This window comes from Carlito syrichta, unplaced genomic scaffold, assembly GCF_000164805.1.
Source record: "Carlito syrichta isolate Samal-C Ts95f unplaced genomic scaffold, Tarsius_syrichta-2.0.1 Scaffold303983, whole genome shotgun sequence".
Lineage (NCBI taxonomy): Eukaryota > Metazoa > Chordata > Mammalia > Primates > Tarsiidae > Carlito > Carlito syrichta.
In genome coordinates this window covers 1,142,731-1,163,209 of record NW_007248079.1, presented here as the reverse complement: position 1 = coordinate 1,163,209, position 20,479 = coordinate 1,142,731, and the positions used below count along the sequence as shown (strand labels likewise).

Below are 20,479 nucleotides of genomic sequence, written 5' to 3'. Positions count from 1 at the left end.
GTCATGCACCCCAGAGGCTGGCTTGCCAGTCCATGGAACCGGCTTAACCAGGAGAGCTGCCAGAAGAAGGTGAAACTCTGAAGCTGAGACACCTCGGGGGTTAGGCTTGCCAGCCCACTGAATCTCAACACTCTCAGGTCTTGAATTGCCAGCCTGTTAAAAGCTGACACTTCTGGGACTAAGCTTACCAGCCCCTCAATGACTCTCTGGGGCTTAGTTGGCCAACCCTTTGAGCTGACACGCTTGAAGCCCAGGCTGACCTGAAAAATCCATATCAAGATGAGCACTAGTGCTCATTGGATGTAGGGCTATGTGCTGTGGAGGGAAAGTGTAGATCAAAATTACTGTGGGTAAGTCGGGGCAAGGTGGGACACCTATAATCTCAACTAGTCAGGATGCTAAGGCAGTAAATTTGCTTAATCCTAAAAATTTGAGATCCTGACCAAAAAACTTAGACATAATCTGAAATGATCCACATGTCATCATGAGCAATGATGACTCTGCTCGAATTCTTGCCTGGATAGGTAAATGGAATTATTTAAGAATTCGAGCAGAGTTATCATCATTGAGTTGTCACAGAAGTGATTAAACAATATCCAAGTGTTTTCCTGAATCAGGCATGGAAATATGAAGGAATTTAGAGAATAATCAGTTAGGATAATAATCAACTTTATACCACAATATTAGTCAGTAGGGAAATCGGCAGTTGGTAAAACTAATTTGAATTTTTTCACTGGACTGTGGTAATGGTGGTACATATACTCTATCACATAATTCTAAATATATATATTCTTAATACAAACAAATTATCTCACAAGTACCCATTATAAACATATGGTCACATATGTGTATTACATATGTTTTGCAATAAGAGTAGCACTGTTTCTCAATAATTATCTGATATATGCATGACTAAGTAAACTGGCTACCAGTTTAATATTATGTGACTTGTACCAAAATATTTCTACTATCAAGTTAAAAATTAAATTGGCATATTTTTCACACTAATATTTCCATTCAAATTATTTTATGCTAGTTGCTATGTTTCAGCTCAAGAAATTATTACAGTAAACATGAAAAGTAGCCAGTTGTTTATAACAGAATCTCCTATTTTGGTCCATGCCTATGAAGCAGGGTAAAATTTCTAATCATCATTAATAGTATGACTGGTCAAAATGATATATAATATGATTTCATTTAATGTAATACTCACATTTACATAAATTATCCTAATAATCATCTTTATCACTCTATTGAATTGCAACAATAGATCCCAAACTGATAAAAGAAATGTCCCTTATCCTATTTGAAGCTAGTCTTTTCATGCACATTTTAAAACACAATCCTTTCTATCCTAAGGAACTTCCTTTAGTAGATTCAACATCTTGTTAACAGTGAATCTTTTAATCAATGTGTGAAAGTGTTTACTTAAACTGCATATGATGGTTGGTTTCACAGGTTCTAGAAGTGGACTGCCTCTGCTCAAATCACTTTCTCCAACTATTATCTGTGTCACCTTGACTGAATTAAATAAGAGTTCCTTTGCCTCAGTTTCTTTCTCTGTAAAAGTGGAAAATAGTACCTATCACCACAGGATTTTGTGTGGATCAAATTAATTAATTCATGAAAAGCATTTGAAAAATGGACAAGACAAGGAAAATATTCAAAAAAAAACTGAATGTTATTATTGGTAATAAATTATTATTTCTGTTTTCTTTCACTTAAATATCATTACCTTGATCTTCTTTTCTTTAAAAATAAAATTTTTAATAACATTAGTTTACATTTATCTTTATTTGTTAATCTTACATTTGCTCCTTCTTGAATTCATTTGGTAATAATTTTCAAATTTAGAGTAGCAAGAATCTTACTAAGTACATTGATAAATTACTCAAATTGACCAGTTGCTAACATGTTGCCACATTTACTTTAGGATTTATTTGCACTCTTTCTTTTTTGTTTTTTTCTGAGTTGGAGTCTCACTCAGTCACCCAAACTGGAGTGCAGCGGCCGCTCCCGGCAACCGCAGCCTCGACCTGCTGGGCTCCAGTGATCCTTCCGCCTCAACCTTTCAAGTAGCTGGAACTCCTGGCACACGCTACCACGCCCAGCTAATTTTTTGATTTATTGTAGAGATGAGATCTCGCCAAGTTGCCCAGGCAGGTCTCGAACCCTCGGGCTCAGGCAATCCACTCACCTCAGCCTCCTAAAGGTGCGGGATTACAGGCTGAGCCACCGAGCCCGGCTTATTTGCACTCTTTCTAACACACACACACACACACACACACACACACACACACACACACACTCCAGAACATTGTGGACCACTTTTTTGTTATCATACACCGTATTTCTGCTGGGTTTGAACAAGACAAACTTATCTTTCTTACTACTGACTTTGTCCACTGAAAGAACCTAGAAGCAATGATTCCTCACTAGTAATGAGTATATTTAATCTTATGTGAAATCATAAGTTCAGGAATCTCCTGTGCCTTATTACATTTCATTTTTTCTTTTTCTACATAAAACACACATACGTTAACTATATTCTATAAGTATGTTATATTGTGACAAATATATAGATATAGTGTTATAATATATTGGCATATGTTGAAATTATAAATTTATACTGTTATTTTTGATTGTAGTCTAACACTGAAGATTCTTTTCTTGCCTTTGCCTATGCCATATGTTTTATTTCCTTCTTCTATAGTGAGAATCTGGCTCCCAACATAAAAGTATTTATACTCATTTGCTCAAATCTACAGTAATGCTCAAAAGGTTACATAAATTAAACAACAAAAATATTATGAAATATAAACTAAGTAGAATTTAAAATTATTTACTGTTACTTATCTCTTTTGGCTGTAGGTATAGAGTAAAACTATTGAATACATATGTTATTGAATCAGACATTAATTTTTTTTAACTTTTGACTTTGAAATAATTATAGATTCACTGAAAGTTATAAAAATAATAAAGATATTCCTGTATGTATCTTTCACATAATTCTCCAAAGCTTCTTCAAAAACTAGCATCTTATATAACAACAGCACAAAATCATAATCAGAAAATGCATATTGGTACAACATTGTTACTAAACAACAGGCCTTATTGAAATTTCATTATTTTTGCATGCATTTCTCTTTTACATTCACTTTTAACTCAATAGCAGTCTGACTTCTATCCTTACGTGCAATTAAATTCATCAAGAGAAGGTCGTCTCTGCCTTGTCTAGATAGAGATGCATGAAATGGTCAGATACTTTTCAATCCATACTTAACTAATATTTATGTGACATTAGACACTATTGACAACTTCTTTTTTTTTTTATCTTTCCTTAGCTTCTGAGACTCTGCACCTTTTAGTACCTCTTCTGAGTTTTCTTTTCACATTTTTCTCTCTTTATGCCTTGAATATCAGGTTTTCTCCAGTTTATGTCTTTGGTCTTATTTCTTCTCCTTATACTTCTAAGACAGAAGAGAAATTTGCTGTATAAATAAATTGAAATATTTGCCTTTGTAAAATACTACTTTGAAATATTTACAGTTATAACATAGGTTTTATAGAGATTTTTCAAAACAGAAATTAATACTTTTAATGGTAAATTAAATTCTCAAATATAGAGGTAAAAACACTATGGTAAACTGGAAGAGATATTTTTCTAAAAGATTTTCTTTAATTCTGAGATTTGTTAGTGGAAACTTGATTATAAAGCAGACTGAAATGGTTTGAATTCTTTTAACATTACTGTATTACTGACATTCCTGTTGTTCTGATTAAATAAATCCACTGGTTTCCAAGTTTCATCTATCTCACTTTTGTCTTATTGAATTCATAGTACAATAAAAAAGATTAGAAACAAGAAAAACATCAAAGTGGAGAGCTGGGAATTAAGAGACAGAGAGACAATGAGAGAGAGAGAGAGAAAGAGAGAGAGAACAAAAGCTATCTTTGTGATTAGTTGAAGGATAAAATAATTTTATAATCTTAAAACTAACATTCTGCTCTTGATATATGTAGTAAACTATATAATTATGTAAGTATTAGAGTAGATATTAAATACACTATTATCTACTTCATCTAGCAATATTGCTACCTCTTAAATATTAGGACAATATTTACAGAATTTAAAAAATCAAAATTATCTATTACTTATGTGAAATATATTGTGCATGCTGGTTTGCCATCCTCTTAGAATTAGGTCCTCTGGTGCTTAGAGAATAACATATTTTTAACTAAGAAAATAGGCTCTTTTTTTCTAAAATGTATAACAGCATTACATAGATCATCAGGGCAGAAAGTTAACAAGGAAATCTGGAACCTTAACATGACACTTGAGTAATTGGAGCTAATAGACATCTATACAACACTTGACCCAACAACCACAGAATATGCATTCCGCTCATCAGCACATGGAGCATACTCCAAGATTTATCATATACTTGGCCATAAACCAAGTGCAAACTAATTTCAAAAGATTGAAATCATACCAAACATCTTCTCAGATCACAGTGGAATAAAAATAAATATCGTCAACAACCCTCCCCCAAAACAACTAACTACATGGAAATTTAACATCAGGCTTCTGAATTACTTTTGGGTTAAAAAAGACATAAATAGATTCCTAGGAATAAATGGGGAAAAAAAAGACGCAACCCATCTAAACCTCTGGAGTACCAGGAAAAGACTACCGAGAGGGAAGTTTATAACACTGCATGCACATAACAAGAAAACAAATAGAAGGATCTCAAGTAAACAGGTTTACATCTCACCTAAGGAAATTGGAAAGATAAGAGCAAACCAATCCAATGCAAGAATTAGTAGAAAAATAGAAATCATTAAAATAAAGTTATAGCTAAATAATATAAAGGCCAAAAACATCATGTAGGAACATAGAGAAATTTGAATAAACAATTAGAAATGAAAAAGGCAATGTTGCACAAACCCTGAAGAAACACAAAAGATTATCAGAGATTACTGTGAACATTTGTATGTGAGTAAACGAAAAAATCTAGATAAAGTGAAGGAATTCCTGGCATCACATAACCTCCTAAGATTGAGACAAGAAAACATTAAAAACCTAAACAAGCCGGGCTCGGTAGCTCAGCCTGTAATCCCGCGCCTTTGGGAGGCTGAGGTGAGTGGATTGCCTGAGCCCGTGGGTTCGAAACCCGCCTGGGCAGCGAGACCTCATCTCTACAGTAAATCAAAAAATCAGCTGGGCGTGGTAGTGTATGCCGGTAACTCTGGCTACTTGGAAGGCTGAGGCGGAAGGATCGCTGGAGACCAGCAGTTCGAGGCTGCGGTGGCCGGGAGCGGCCACTGCACTTCAGTCTGGGTGACAGAGTGAGATTCCAACTCCAAAAAAAAAAAACCTAAACAGACTAATAACAATTCAAGAAATTGACTCAGTAATAAGAAACCTCCCCTCCAAAAAGAAGCCCTTGACCAAGTGTTTCCTCAGCTGAATTCTATAAGACATACAAGGAAGAGATGATAGCAAACTTATTGAAAGTATTTCAAACAACTGAGAAGGAAGGAATTCTTCTTGGCTGACTTTATGACACCAATATCATTCTGATACCCCAAAATGGAAAAGACTCAACATGGAAAGTAAACATCAGTCCAAATTCCCTGATGAACATTAATACAAAAATTCTCAACAAGATTCTAACAAATGACATCCAGCTGCATATTTCAAGGATCTTTGATTATGACCAGATGGGCTTCTTCTTCTGTTTCAACATATGCAACTCAGCAAATGCAATCCACCACATAAATAGGTGTAAAACCTAAAACCACATCATTATCTTAAAAGACACACAAAAAGCTTTTGATAAAATCCAATATCTCTTCTCAATAAAAACCATCAAGCATCTAGACAGCAAAGAAACATTTCTCAAAATAGTAAGAACTCTATGGCAAACTTGCAGCCAATATTATATACTTAATGGGCAGAAGCTGGAAACATTCCTTATAAAAACTAGAACAGGACAAGGATACCTACTCTCATTCCTCCTACTCAACAAAACACTGGAAGTCCTAGTGAGGGCAAACAGGAGAGAGAAATTAGGGATATCTAAATAAGAAAAGTGAAGGTTAATTTTACCTCTTTACAGATGATATAATTCTACAGTTAGAAAATACTAGAGAATCTGTCAGACACCTCCTTGCACTTATAAATGACTTCAGTAAAGTCTCAGCATATAAAATCAATGTGCAAAAAGCAGTTGTACTTCTATACCCCAACAACAAGCAGGCTGAGAACTAAATAAAAGACACAACCTCAGCCGGGCTCGGTGGCTCAGCCTGTAATCCCGCGCCTTTGGGAGGCTGAGGTGAGTGGATTGCCTGAGCCCGCGGGTTCGAGACCCGCCTGGGCAACTTGGAAAGACCTCATCTCTACAATAAATCAAAAATTCAGCCGGGCGTGGTAGCGCATGCCTGTAATTCCGGCTACTCGGAAGGCTGAGGCGGAAGGATCGCGAAGCCCAGCAGGTCGAGGCTGCGGTGGCCAGGAGCGGCCACTGCACTCCAATCTGGGCGACCGAGTGAGACTCCAACTCAAAAAAAACAAAAAACAAAAAAAAAGAAAAATAAACACAAAAGACACAACCTCATTCCCAATAGTCACAGAAGAAAGATAAAATATCTCAGCATCCATCGAACCAAACAGGCGGAACACTTTTACAAGAACTATAAAACTCTGTTCAAACAAATCAAGGACAGCACAAACGAATGGGAGAACAAACAAATGGGAGACCATCCCAGGTTCATGGATTAGAAGAATCACAGACACATAAAGTTGAATACCACATGTTCTCACTCATTAGTGGACCTTAAACATTGGGCACACAAGCATGAAGGTAGGAACAACAAACTCTGGGCTTTGTTAAAGGAGGAAGGGGTAGGGTGTAAGGGGCATACAACATTCCATGAGGTATCATCATGTCCACTATCCGGGGCAGACTGCTTGCTAGAAGCCCAGATTTCACCTTCATGCAATATACTTATGTAGCAAATTCTCACATTTACCCCACAAACCTAAAATAAAATAAAATAAAATAAAATAAAAACAAAAAAATGTACTGAACTATAATTGGCATTCTATTAGCTACTAGACAGATAACCAAATGAATATGTATCTAGGTGGATAAGAGATGTTAGTCTGTAGATAATGCTTTTTAATATTGTATACAGATGATGTGCTCTTAGATATAATCTATATCTATTTCATATAATAAGTGTCGCTATATATTGCTCTTGTGTAGTTCTTTTTCTGTATATTCATGAATATTTATTTTGCATGGTATCATAAGACTAAAGTATAACAAGGTACCATTTGAAACAATGCTTCAAATAAAAGCTTTTTAATTTGTATAATTAAATACTATAAATAATTCTTTGTATTTTAACTTTTCATTTAACTATTACCCTTTCTGATTAATATAATTTTGATAATTTCTGGTCACTCTTCTCCATTCATTGATAAAGCATACAAATTTACAATTGTTATTGGACAAAGGCTTTCTTCTTAATCAAACTTTAATCAGGCTCCTTTAAGTTCTTTTTCAACCCAGGCCCATCTTAGGCCTTGTTTTCAAGAATAAGAATAAGATTAGTGATAATTTCCCAGCATGGGTATCTGATAAAATTTTCTCATTCCTCACCATCTTCTTCTGTGATTATCTGATCACCCTGGCCAGCCTTTAGCAAGAGTTCTGTCAAGTCACTATATTCTGAAGCCCCCTTATCCCACTTGTTTCCTCCTCTTTGCAATTTTTCGACAAATGACCACCACACTACTTCTCGTCTATAAATCTCCATATTTTTCTTGTTGTACTCAGAATTGAGCCCAATCTTTATCCACTATTGTAAAACCCCACTGCAGTAGTTCCTTGTTAAAAAGATTTCCTTTTTTAACAAGTATCAGAATAACGTTTAGTTTAATGTAGTCTATTGGTGAATTAAATTATATCTCTATAAATTGTCCTCTTTTTAAATTATCTTTTTATTGACTCAAAGTCTAGTTTGTTAGACATTAACATAGCTATGTTAACTTTCCTTTGGTTGAATGTTATATGATATATCATTTTAAACTATCTTATTTTCAACATTTTGAAACTGTGTATTTTAGCTATATGTCATTTAAGCAACTCATATTTGAAATTGCCTTTTTAACATGATTTATGCATTTTCTACTTTTTAAAAAAATGTGATGGCCATCAACCCTTCCATTTGCTCCATAGTGGTTATCCTAGAAATTTTGATATACATTCTTGATTTACTAAAAATTGGCATTTTTTTGGTCTCCTTGGTGCATGCAAATACATTAGAAGGTGCTAAGTATTTATTTTCCACATAGGTTATATACTCTTGCTGTTTTTCATATACATTCAAATACATTTCAAATGCATAATATTTGTTTTGCATATTCATATTTATTTAAATTTATCTGCATATTTTCAGTTTCTATTACTTTTAATTTCTATGTGTATTTTCAAGCTTCCATCTGTTGTCATTTTTCTTCTGCCTGCAGAAGACATTTCTGAATGTCTCTGTTGGATAAATGTTCATTCAATTTTTGTTTGGAGGATATTTTCAATTAGGTAAAATTTCTAAGTTTAAATGTTGTCAGTGATCATCTATTCAAGGGTTTTATCAGATTCTCTCTCTCTCTCTCTCTCTGTTCTTGTTTTGTGTGTGTATATCTCAGTCTCTCTCCTTTGTTCTTCTCCTTTTTTTTTTTTTCTCTTTCATCTTTTTCTTTCCTGTCTCCCTATCTCTCCTGTTGTGTCAGACTAGGAAATTTCTGTTTTGTCCACCAAGGACTTAAAGGTTATAAAATCTGGTTGTTTCCCAGCCTCTCAGCCTTTTATACTAAAATTGGGAGATGATCGTATAGAAAAAAAAAGATTCCAAATGCTAGGTTCAACTCTGTTGTTATTTTTAGTTGATGATGTTCCTGTAATTTTTATTGTTTTGTTAGCTCTTAGATGTCCTCATGTAGGTAATTATTATAGTTTGTACAGCTTTACTGTTCCTTCTCAGTGGAATATTGATCTAAATTGCCTAGTCTGACCTTGCTGAGAGAAGTCTTTCACTATTTGCGATATTACATTGGTAAGATTTAGCCATTTTGTGAAATATAGGTGGGGTCCAGTAATTTTCACTGCTATACAGGTTTTTTCACTTTATTTTTCAATTGTTCTGGCAAAGAACACTTTAATAATTTTGTTTAATTTCCAAAAATGTTGTTATAAATATTTTGTGGACTTTACTGGTACACATGGGTAAGAATTTTTCTTTTATATTAGGCACATCCTTTGAGCATTTGTGTGATTCTTTCCTCCATTTAAAATTTTTTGTTATTTTAATTTTTATTTGTTTTGAGACATAGTCTTGCTCTGTTACTCAGACTAGAGTGCAGTGGCAAGATTAATGACTCACTGCAGCTTTGAAGTCTTGGCCTCAAGCAATTCTCTCGTCTCAGCCTCTCAAAATGCTGGGATTACAGGCATGAGTCCTGCTCGGCTCTTTCCTCTAGAAAGGGGTTGCTTTAGCAACTTCCAGTAGCCATAGTGTGTCCCTAAACAGAAGCTATTGCAGGTCTCAGATGAGAGTTTCAGGCTTAGATTCTTTACATGAGTTTTGTTCAAAATTTTAAAATCTTGCAGCAATGTTCTATGACCCTTGCAGCAATGTTCTATCAGTCCCTTTTGGTTCCTGCTGTTCCAGAATGCTCCTTTTATTTTGACCCTCTGCTGTTGTAGTCTCTACTGCTTAGTCTCTTCTCCCAGGTTCTCAGGCTACTATTAATATTCAGGATCCTGCCCATCTTATTCCTGCCTCTGCTTCCAATTACTAAAACTCTGACTTTGACCATGAATGTCTGACTTCAAACTCCTCTAACATTGCTCATGTTTGTTTGCTTATCTGAGAGTCTTTCAAGAACTTTTCTACTTTCATCGTGACCTCAGAACTAGGTTCAACCCAGATCTGGTTGTTGTGGAGCAGGGGAATACCTTAGACTTTCTGTTTTGCTACTCCAAATAACATTCCCAATGTATTACACATAGTCCTTATAAAGATTCATTATACATCTCAGTCATTATTATACTTATTGTGCATCTCTCAACAATGAGCACATAGTGTTAAATGTTTGGGACAAGGTCACACAGCTGATATATGAATCATGTTTCAATCCCAGTTCTTCTGGTGCCTATACTCTGTCATTTCCTCTTCACGAATGTGATATTTCCAAAATAAATCTTACATATTACATTTTTAAAATGTAATTTTAAAATGTAAAAGTTGTTCTAGACAGGTCAATCCATGCCTTAGGATAGTTGATTGAATTAATAAGTAAGATTAGCAAACGTAGAAAAGGCAATTTCGATATCACTTTATTTTTCAAAGCCTCTTCAACCCTAATAAAACCAAACATTTCAGAGCTGTTGATTATTTCATTGATTGATTTCACAATTGTATATATTGCAACATTTGAATCAGATATAAAATGCCTAAGCCAAGACTAAGAAATGGATTAATTGACTAAATGATGTTGGCTTAGATAACATATTTCAGTTGAAAGGCAAACGTGCAAATAAAAGAGTGCATTTGTAGACATAGTACCTTTTATTAAAGAAGAAAATGTACAACATCTAACAAATGACTCTTTTGGTCCATTGTGTTTTGCGTCTCTCTAGACACTTTCATCCTGAGTATATAATAATGCATTGCCTTGTCATATGTAGGATAAATGTACTAACTATATTAAACAGGTTAATATCTGGCACTTATTTATTCTAAGAGCTTTGTCACTTGAAGGAAAGTCTAGTTTTTTCCTTTCCTTTTAAAACTTAAAATGTGTCCTGTAATAAAAAACTGCTGCTTGCTGTAGAAACAAAAATCCCAAACTCTGAACATGGAACATTTATGAAGAATCACGCTAGGATTAAATGGCACATTCTTTCCCTCTATATTGCTCCCTCTGCATCTATTACTATTGAGACCTGCATAGACTGTGAGTTCAGGAGACAGCCGACAGTAAGGAGCCCCCACAGTGCTTCAACCAACTCTGACCATTAATTGTATACTCTAAATGGCATATTAGAAATCTCAGGAAGTGCCTTTGCTACACGAGCAAAAATGAATGATTGGAGTGATACGATGCAAGATGAGAAAGCAATGCTACCCCATGAAGCCAAGTAACAAGAACATTGTGATCAACTGTATGCAAGACCACTGTTAAATTGAGCAGAATCAAGACTGACAGAAAACTCTGGGGTTGGCAATCAGTAAGTCACATTTTTTTACATTCACAAGGGTCAGAATATGTTTTATGAAACATAAAGCAATTTCTTTTTAAAAGTTGAAAGTAAGAAAATGCTTTAAAAATCTTATGGGCCGGGTGTTGTGACTCGTGCCTGTAATCCTAGTACTTTGTGGGACTAAGGAGGGAGTATTGCTTGAGCCCAGATGTTCAAGAACAGTCTAAGCAACATAGTGAGACCTCATCTCAAAATAAACAAACAACAAACAAACAAACAAAGTTAGGCATGGTTGTATCCACCTGTAGTCCCAGCTACTCAGGCGGCCTGAACCCAGAGGTTTAGGCTACATGAATCATAACCATGCCACTGCACTCCAGCTGGGCAACAAAGATGCCAATTCAAAAGAAAAAAAAAATGTTTACTAGTGTTAAGCTTATCATAGTTTTAAAAAGATCAATGGAAAAATACATTAATGCTAATAACAGGAAAATGTTTATGATTGCAACAGAAAGTATAAAGGTTAATATCTTCAGATAACATTGTATGAAATATAGAAATAAACTTGAATCTTCAATTCAGTTTTTGAGTAAAATTACTAATTAAGATGTTTAAAAGCAGACAAAAATGTAAACTTAAAGCAATAATAAATTACAAAAATATATTTTAAAATAATGTAGTTCAAAATATCTTTATAGGAAAGTTTCCAGAGGTGGAACCAAATACTTTATATAATAACAAAAATTTATTCTAGACTTTCAAATATTTATAGAAACATTTGTATTACAACAAGAATTTCACAGGAATATGGAGTAAAAAAGTTTAAAATAACACATTATATTTACATGAAATACAGAAGTAATTCATATTAGAAGCATGTAACATCCTAAAGTCATATTATTGTAAATTCCATATATGTATGAAGATAAATTTTACTATTCCTTATCATTGAACCTATTCTTAAGAATCTCATAGTCTTAAATCTAATTAAAGTCTCCTTTCATTCCACATAGTCACTGCAAGTCATTTATTTGTTAATTCAGCCTAACACTATTTTCTTGCCCTGTTGCTTATATAACACTGAATAGGTCCTGTTCCAGGTGCTCAAGGATTTTAGATGCTAGTGAATAAGAATGAGACATAAAAAGTGAACTAAACAAAGATATATATATATAGAGAGAGAGAGAGATCAAATATAAAAACAGATACAGATTATTCTAATTTGGGAAAGAAGCCGGGCTTGGTGGCTCAACCTGTAATCCCATGCCTTTGGGAGGCTGAGGTGAGTGCATTGTCTGAGCCCGCGGGCTCGAGACCCGCCTGGGCAGCGAGAACTCATCTCTACAATAAATCAAAAAATCAGCTGGGTGTGGTAGCGCATGCCTGTAATTCCGGCTACTCAGAAAGGCTGAGGCGGAGGGATCGCCGGAGCCCAGGAGGTCGAGGCTGCGGTGGCCGGGAGCGGCCACTGCACTCCAGTCTGGGCGACTGAGTGAGACTCCAACTCAAAAATAATAATAATAATAATAATAATAAATAATAATTTGGGAAAGATTTATAGAAACCTTAAGAAATGCAGAAGTAAGCCAAGGAAGCATGATTGAGGCCATTTCAGCAAAAAGAATACTACGACATAACGAAAAGCAATTAGAAACATCAAATGTTGTTCAGGATACATTAAGGATACACTAGTAGAATGCAAAGGACTACAAAGTATGTAAAGAGATGGTTTTACTCTGCTACTGATAAAACCATAGACTAATATACACTATGCATATAATGCAAAACTGTCAACAAAGTTTTAGCAAACATTTCGGTAATGCATAGAAGTGATAATGCACCATCCATCAATGATTTTTCCTGGAAAAAGTTCATTTAATATTTCAAAATCAACCAGTAAAAATCAACGTCTAAATAGAATACAGGAGAAACTTCATATGAACATAAGAATAGATGCAGAAAATCACTTGAACAAATTCAGCATTCAGTTATGATATAATCCAGTACTCTAGCAATAGAGGAAAACTGCTTCTGTATCATGTCTTTAGAAAAAAATCTAGAGCTAGCTTCTAATAATATTTTTCTCTAATATTGACAACAACTCAAATATGTCTGCTCTTGTCACTTCTATGCAGCATCGTGCTGGTGATCCTAATTAGTGTAATAAGACCAGAAAAATAAATAAAAATTATACAGAAAGAAAAGCAAGAAGTAAAATTCTATTTAGAGATGATATGATTGCATGTGTAGAAAATCCTGACAGAACAAAAAGAAACTAAAGCGGATAGTGAGCTTAGTAATACCACAAGATACAAGTCAAAAATCAGTTGTAATTATATATAAAAGCAATGAAACACTGAAAATTTTAAAAATAAATTCCATTTAAATTAGCTTCAAAAGTTCAAAATATTTGGAAATAGATTTTACAACAGACAAAATAAAGTTGCAGTATATCAAAATAATTTGAATTAGTCTAAGGATGGATATATAGATGGATGAAACAAAATATTGTGAAGAAATAGAACCACAAATACATAAACAATTGATTTTCAATAAATATACCACTATCCTTTAGCCAGAAAAGTGTAATTATTTCAACAAATAGTGCTGGAACAATTAGATATTCATATGCAAAAAACTGAACCCCAACCTTTACCATACATTATACATAAAAATTAAATAAAAACGCACCGTAGACAAAAATATTGGAGCAGACTTTACAAATCTCTTGGAGAAAATTCAGGAGAAAATTTGTCTACCTTGATTATAAAAATTTCTTATAAACTAAAAATATAAATTATTTAAACATTATAAATTGGATTTTATCAAAGTAAAATGATGCACTTATACTATCTTATGATTTAACTTGCAAAAATGTACAAAAGAGAAATGAAAGCATTTGCCTATCCTAAGACTTGTACATGATTGTTCATAGCAACTTTATTCATAAGAGCAGAAAACTGGAAACAATTTAGGTATCCATTCACAGATGAATAAGCAAACATATTATGATATACTCATGCAATGTAATATTAGTCAAGTAAAAACAAGGAACTGCTGATATTCACAAAACATAAATAAATCTCAAAATCATTATGTTGAACAAAAGGAGACAAAATGTACAATCACATTTGTATGAAAATTTAGAAAACAGGTGTAATCTATAATGACCAAAAGATCATTTGCCAAAATGAGATGAGGGGGGAGGAGTTTCTGTTAGAAATAGCTTTCTATGGTAACAGGAATAGTCTATATTTTATATGTGATGGTAATTTTACAGGTAATTACAAAAGTATTTAAGTTATACAGGTATTGAAAACTTTTTGAAATATATGATTGAGTGGGCACACTTTAACATAAACAAATAATAAAGCTGGTTAAAACATACATTAAATTAAATGCTATGCTGTCATAATAATTAGTTATTGCAAAAAATATATTTTGAAATGTGTGTGGAGACACTTGATACTGTACAACATAAAATAAGCAGAATAAAAATAAGATGAAATATTTAACATTCATATGGTATTAGAAAAGAAAGAAAAAAGAAAAGGTAAAAACAAGAGGTTGATGTATTAATTCAACAGGAATTTATTCTATACTGTGCCATTATCAAGATACTATGTTAAGTTTTAGATACACAAATCTGAGAAATATATTTCTGTACATATTAACACTGATGCCATGATTTGAATATTTATTGCTTCCAACTTCCATGTTAAAATTGGATTTTTAATGTTGGAGTTGAGGCTTAAGGAGAGGTGCTTGGGTCATGAGAGTAGATTCCCTATGATGACTTCTCACTTCATTAGTTCCTGGGAAAGCTAATTGTAGAAAACAGCCTGGCACCTCCATCGCTACTCTCTTGCTTCCTCTCTGGCAATGTAATCTCTGTACATGCAGTCAGTTCCCTTCTGCCATGACTGGAAGCACCCTAAGAGTCTCACCAGAAGCACAATCTTGAACTTACTAGCCATCAGAATCATGAACCAAATAAATCTTTTGAAAAATTTATTTAAATTAATAATTATTCAGTCTCAAGTATTCCTTACAGCAACACTAAACTGACTGAAACAATTGATTAAATTCACACATAATTAACTCTAGAAGCATAAAAGTTACATTTTGAGTCTACGTTCTTACTTTGTATTTATTCATTATGTTTTTAAATGTAATATTCAAAATTCACTAGTGTAAGGAAAGTTACAAGCTTAACAAAAGAGATAGCAGTTCAATTCTGTCAAAACATAATAAAATCTGGTATCATTTATTATGGCAGTAGTTTGTCTTGAGTGTCTCTTCATCATGAAAAGTCAAAAAAAGAGCATAAAATAATATATTTAAAATATCAACAACAACAATTTGCTAGACACAGCAACAATGAAGGAGTTCAAAACAGGATAACCAGACCAGAAAGTTTGGTGACAAGTATCTATGTAACATACACCTTACCATAAATAAACACACAACATTTAGTATAAGAATTAAGAATGATTATTCATACTCTCAATAATATACCATTTAATTTACAAAAGAAGTTATTATAAGTCACAGTTGAATTACCTATAGTATGAAACATTAGCTAGGCAATCACCTTTATTTACCATAACAACCCCAAAGTGGATAGTATAGCTTCATTTTAGACATGATGAAATACACTGTAAAAGGATTGAGAAACTTGCTCAAAGACCCCAGCTAGTGCCTCATGGTAGAAGCTCCGCTCTGCAATGCTTCACCTAGAATTCAGAAGCATTAAAACACTTGCAAGTTAAAGTTCAAGATAATTGACTCTCCATAGAAAAGCAAAGGAAGAAATGGAAGGGAAGATGTTTTTCGCCAGTTCTTTTCTTTTCCTTCATAACATATTCTTCCTTTCTTCCCTTTACTCCACCCATGTACTCAAAAAATGTGGCAGCTGTTTTATTCCCATGTTTACATTTAAAAAAATAAACACAACAGTTTTATTGAACTTATTTAATTCCATATATTGTAAAGTCATTATTTTAAAACTAAAAATTTAGCTTTTTAATATACTCCCAAAATTGTTCAAAATTCACCACTATATAATTTTAGTATATTTTCAAGATTATTCCATTTAATTGTATTGCCAAATAATATCCCATTGCATGAGTATACCATGTTTCTATGTATCTATTAAACATTTACTAGACATCTGTATGGTTCCACTATGCGATTATTTATAAGTACTACTGCCATGAACATTCATATACAAGTTTTTGCATGAGCATGTATTTTCATTTTTCTTGAAAATGAACTTAGGAGTAGAGTTGCTGAGTCATATGAAATTCTTATGCTGACATTTTGAATAACTACCAAATCACTTTTTTTCAAAATGGCTGTACCATTTTACAATACGAAAAGCAATGCATGAGGGCTTTAAGTTTACATCTTAGCCCACACTTGTTATTGTGCTTTTTAATTTAGCCAAACACGTAGGTGTAAAGTGATATTTCCTTGTGGTTTTAATTTGCATTTACCCAATGATTAAAGATGTTGAGCATCCTTTCATGTGTTTACTGACCACATGTATATCTTTAGAGAATATCAGTTCAAATTACTTGCCTATTTCAATTTTAGTTATTGGTCTTTTTATTGCTGATATGTAAGAGCCTGGGAACAAGTCCTTTACCAAGTATTTTCTCCCAATTGTCAGTTGTATTTCTGTATTTGTCAGGTATTCTCCCAACACATTTAAAAAATATTTATAAAGGGCATTTATTTTATTTTTATTTTGTTACTTTGTGTTCCAATGCTACAAATAAGAAATGGTTACCTAATCTAATGTAACAAATATTTGTGAATATGTTTTTTTAATTTTCTAATTTTAACTTTGATATTTATGTTTTTGATCCATTTTAAGTTTATTTTTGTGCATGGTGTGATGTGGACATTCAACTTCATTCTTTTTCATCTAAATATCGATTTGTCCCAACTTCATTTTTTGAAGACGACCCTTTCCCTCATTTAATTATTTTGTAAAATAATAAGCAAAACAATCTATCAATCATTTAAATAAGTTTATTCCTTTATTTTTTCTGTGCAATTAATCTAGATGCCAATCTTTTTTGCTAGTGTCACACTGTCTTGATTATTACATCCTTGTGGTAAGTTTAGAAATAAAAAACATTCCATATTTGGTTTTTGTCAAGATTTTTTTTTTTCTTTCTTTTTCTGGAACTTCTGCATTTCTCTCTGAATTTTAGAATCAGCTTGTCAATTTCAGCTTTAAAGAAAGGCAGCGCCCTCGGCGGCGGCGTGAGAGAGCGACAGGGTCCCGGGTGCCCTGCTGACCCAGGGGTCTCCGGCGCCGAGGGCAGCGATGAGATGTCAGAGAAGCAGCAGCCGGTAGACTTGGGTCTCTTGGAGGAAGACAATGAGTTTGAGGTGTTCCCTGCTGAAGACTGGGCTGGCTTGCATGAAGATGAAGATGCACATGTCTGGGAGGACAACTGGGATGATGACAATGTCGAGGATGACTTCTCCAAATAGTTAGGAGCTGAACTAGAGAAACATGGTTATAAGATGGAGACTTCATAGCATCCAGAAGAAGTGTTAAAGTAATGAAACTTGAACTGTTTACTAAATTCTGGGACAGAGAACTAAGGATGGGGCATCTTACAAAGAATGTTTATCTCATTTTCTGCTTGTTTATTTTTGTTTTTGTTACAAGAAAATTAAATGTTTTGATTTAAAAAAAAAAAAGAAAGAAAGAAGAAGAAGAAAAAAAAGGCAACCTGAATTTTGGTAGAAATTGTGTCTGATTTGTAGGTCAGTTTGAGAACCTATTGCTATCTTAACAAATTAAGTTTTCCAATTCATGAATGGATAATATTTCCACTTATTTATAATGCATTTAATTTTTTAAACACTCTTTTGAAATTTTTAGTGTACAAGTCTTTTACTATCTTTTGTTAAATGTATTCTAAGTATTTTATTTTTTGGTACTATTTAAAGAAATAGTTTTCTTAGTTTTATTTTCAGATTATTTATTGTTAGTGTATATAAATGCAATTGATTTTTGTATGCTTACTTTACATCCTGAAAATGTACTGAATTAATGTATTAGTTCCAATAGCTTTTTTGCAAATTCCTTAGACCTTTTTCTTTATCTATAAGACGATCCCATTTTGCATAGAGATAATTTATCTCTTCTGTCCCAATCTGAATACCCTGTATTTTTTCTTGTTTAATTGTTTTAACTAGATCTTCCAGCACGATACTGAATTCAAGTAGCAAGAACAAGTAATGTTGATTTGTTGCTAATCATAGTTAGAGAACATTTAATGTTTTACCTTTAAATATATTACCTGTGGGTTTTTTCTATAAATGATATTTATCAAGTTGAGATAGTTTTCTTCTTTCATACTTTGTTGGCAGTTTTTGCTATGAAAACGTATTATATTGTATTCAAATACTTATTCTGCATCTATTGAATTTATTATATGGTTTTCATCCATTTTTTATTAGTATGGTATATTACATTGACTGATTTTTGAATATTAAAAAATTTAGGAATAAGTATTATTCAGTAATGCTGTAAAATACTTTTTAGAGGTTGCTAGGCTCAGTTTAACTGGTATTGTTTTGAGGAATTTTGCATCTATACACACAAGGGATATTGATCTGTAGTTTCTTTGTGATATCTTTGTCTGTTTTTGATATCAGGGCAATACTAGCCTTTTAAAGTGAGTTGGGGAGCACACTTTCCTCTTCTATTTATGAAAGCACTGTGGGGGATGGGATTAATTCTTGAAATATTTTGCAGAATTCACCAGTAAAGGTGTCTTTGTCTGGGGAATTCTTTGTGGGGAGTTATACATTACTAATTGAACCTCTTTACTTACTATAAATCTATTTTGTTTTACTTCCTTTTGCATAACACTTGGAAATCAATGTCTCTTTAGAAAATTGTTCCTTTCATCAAGATTATTTAACATGTTGGCATATAATTGTTTGTAGTGTTTTCTTATAAATCTTTCTGTATCTTTTAGTAGTCAAGTTTCCACTTTTGTGATTTTTAATAATGACTTATTTCTTTGTCAGTACATCTAAACATTTTTCAATTTTGTGAATATTCTTAAAGAACCAATTTAGTTATCATCAATCTTTATTGTATAGTTTTAATTTCTTATTATTTTAATTTGTATTAATTTCCTTCTGCTACTTGCTTTGGATTCAGATTGCTATGCTCCTCACCTAATTTTTCAAGATAAAAATTTACATTATTGATTTGCATTATTGCATTATCAATCTGTTTTTGACATAGAAACTCATAGCCGTTGATTTCGCTCTAAACACAACTTTAGCTGCATCTTATAAGTTTTGAAATGTTGTCTTTTTGGTTTCACTCATCGTAGAGTATTTTCTATTTTTATTGTTCTTTCTTTTTTGATCCATTTGTTACTTAGAATATGTTTGTAAAGGTCTGAAATGTCTGTTTAGCTTGTTTAAACTTAATTGCACTGAGGTCGGAGAATAATCTTTGTATAATTTTAATTCTTTTAAGTTTGCTGAAGTTTGTATTATGGCCTAATACATATATGATCTATCTCAGAGAATGTTCTATGTACCCTGGAAATAAATGTGTGTTCTGTTCTTATTGGGTGGAGTGTCTTATAGATCTCTGTAAGAGCTGATTGGCTTGTAGTGTTCTGTTGCCTTGTTGCTCTTATGCCTAGTTTTTATTTTCATTATTAAATGCTAAGTATTAAAGTTTCCAATCATTACTGTAGAATCATGTATTGATCCCTGCATTTCTATCTTTTGAAATATAACTTAGAACTCTCTTCTTAGATAGAGATAGAATTGTTAGATTTTCCCAACAAATTGAGCATTTTCACATAACAAAGTGAACTTTGTCTCCATTGACAGCTTTTAAAAATGTTATTTTAGCTGATATACTTATAGCTACCCAAATCTCCTTTGGTTATTTCTTTTGTGATAAATTATTCATATTTCAGATTTTCTCTCCTTTCTATTCATGTTTTTCTATATTGGATGGGGATGGTTCACTGTGCCTTTTTGTCAGCAAGGGAGGAGGACTCAGATTTTTGCAGTGCCAGCTAAATCCACATTAGCGTCTATGAAAATAGTCATCTCTTATTCGTGATTTTTCTTTTTCTGGTTTCAGACACCTGTGATCAACCACAGTTTGAAAATATTACTTTGAAATCGCCATACCT

General features: G+C 33.1%; 1 protein-coding gene across 1 annotated transcript; it reads left to right on the top strand.

Annotated features, from left to right (window-relative positions):
* The first annotated feature begins 484 nt into the window (after nt 1-484).
* SEM1 (SEM1, 26S proteasome complex subunit) lies at nt 485-17,985 on the top strand. Its single transcript, XM_021712986.1, has 2 exons — nt 485-524; nt 17,446-17,985. Exons 1-2 carry the CDS (start codon nt 485-487, stop codon nt 17,784-17,786), a joined length of 381 nt encoding a protein of 126 aa, XP_021568661.1. The 3' UTR covers nt 17,787-17,985.
* Nucleotides 17,986-20,479: the final 2,494 nt, after the last annotated feature.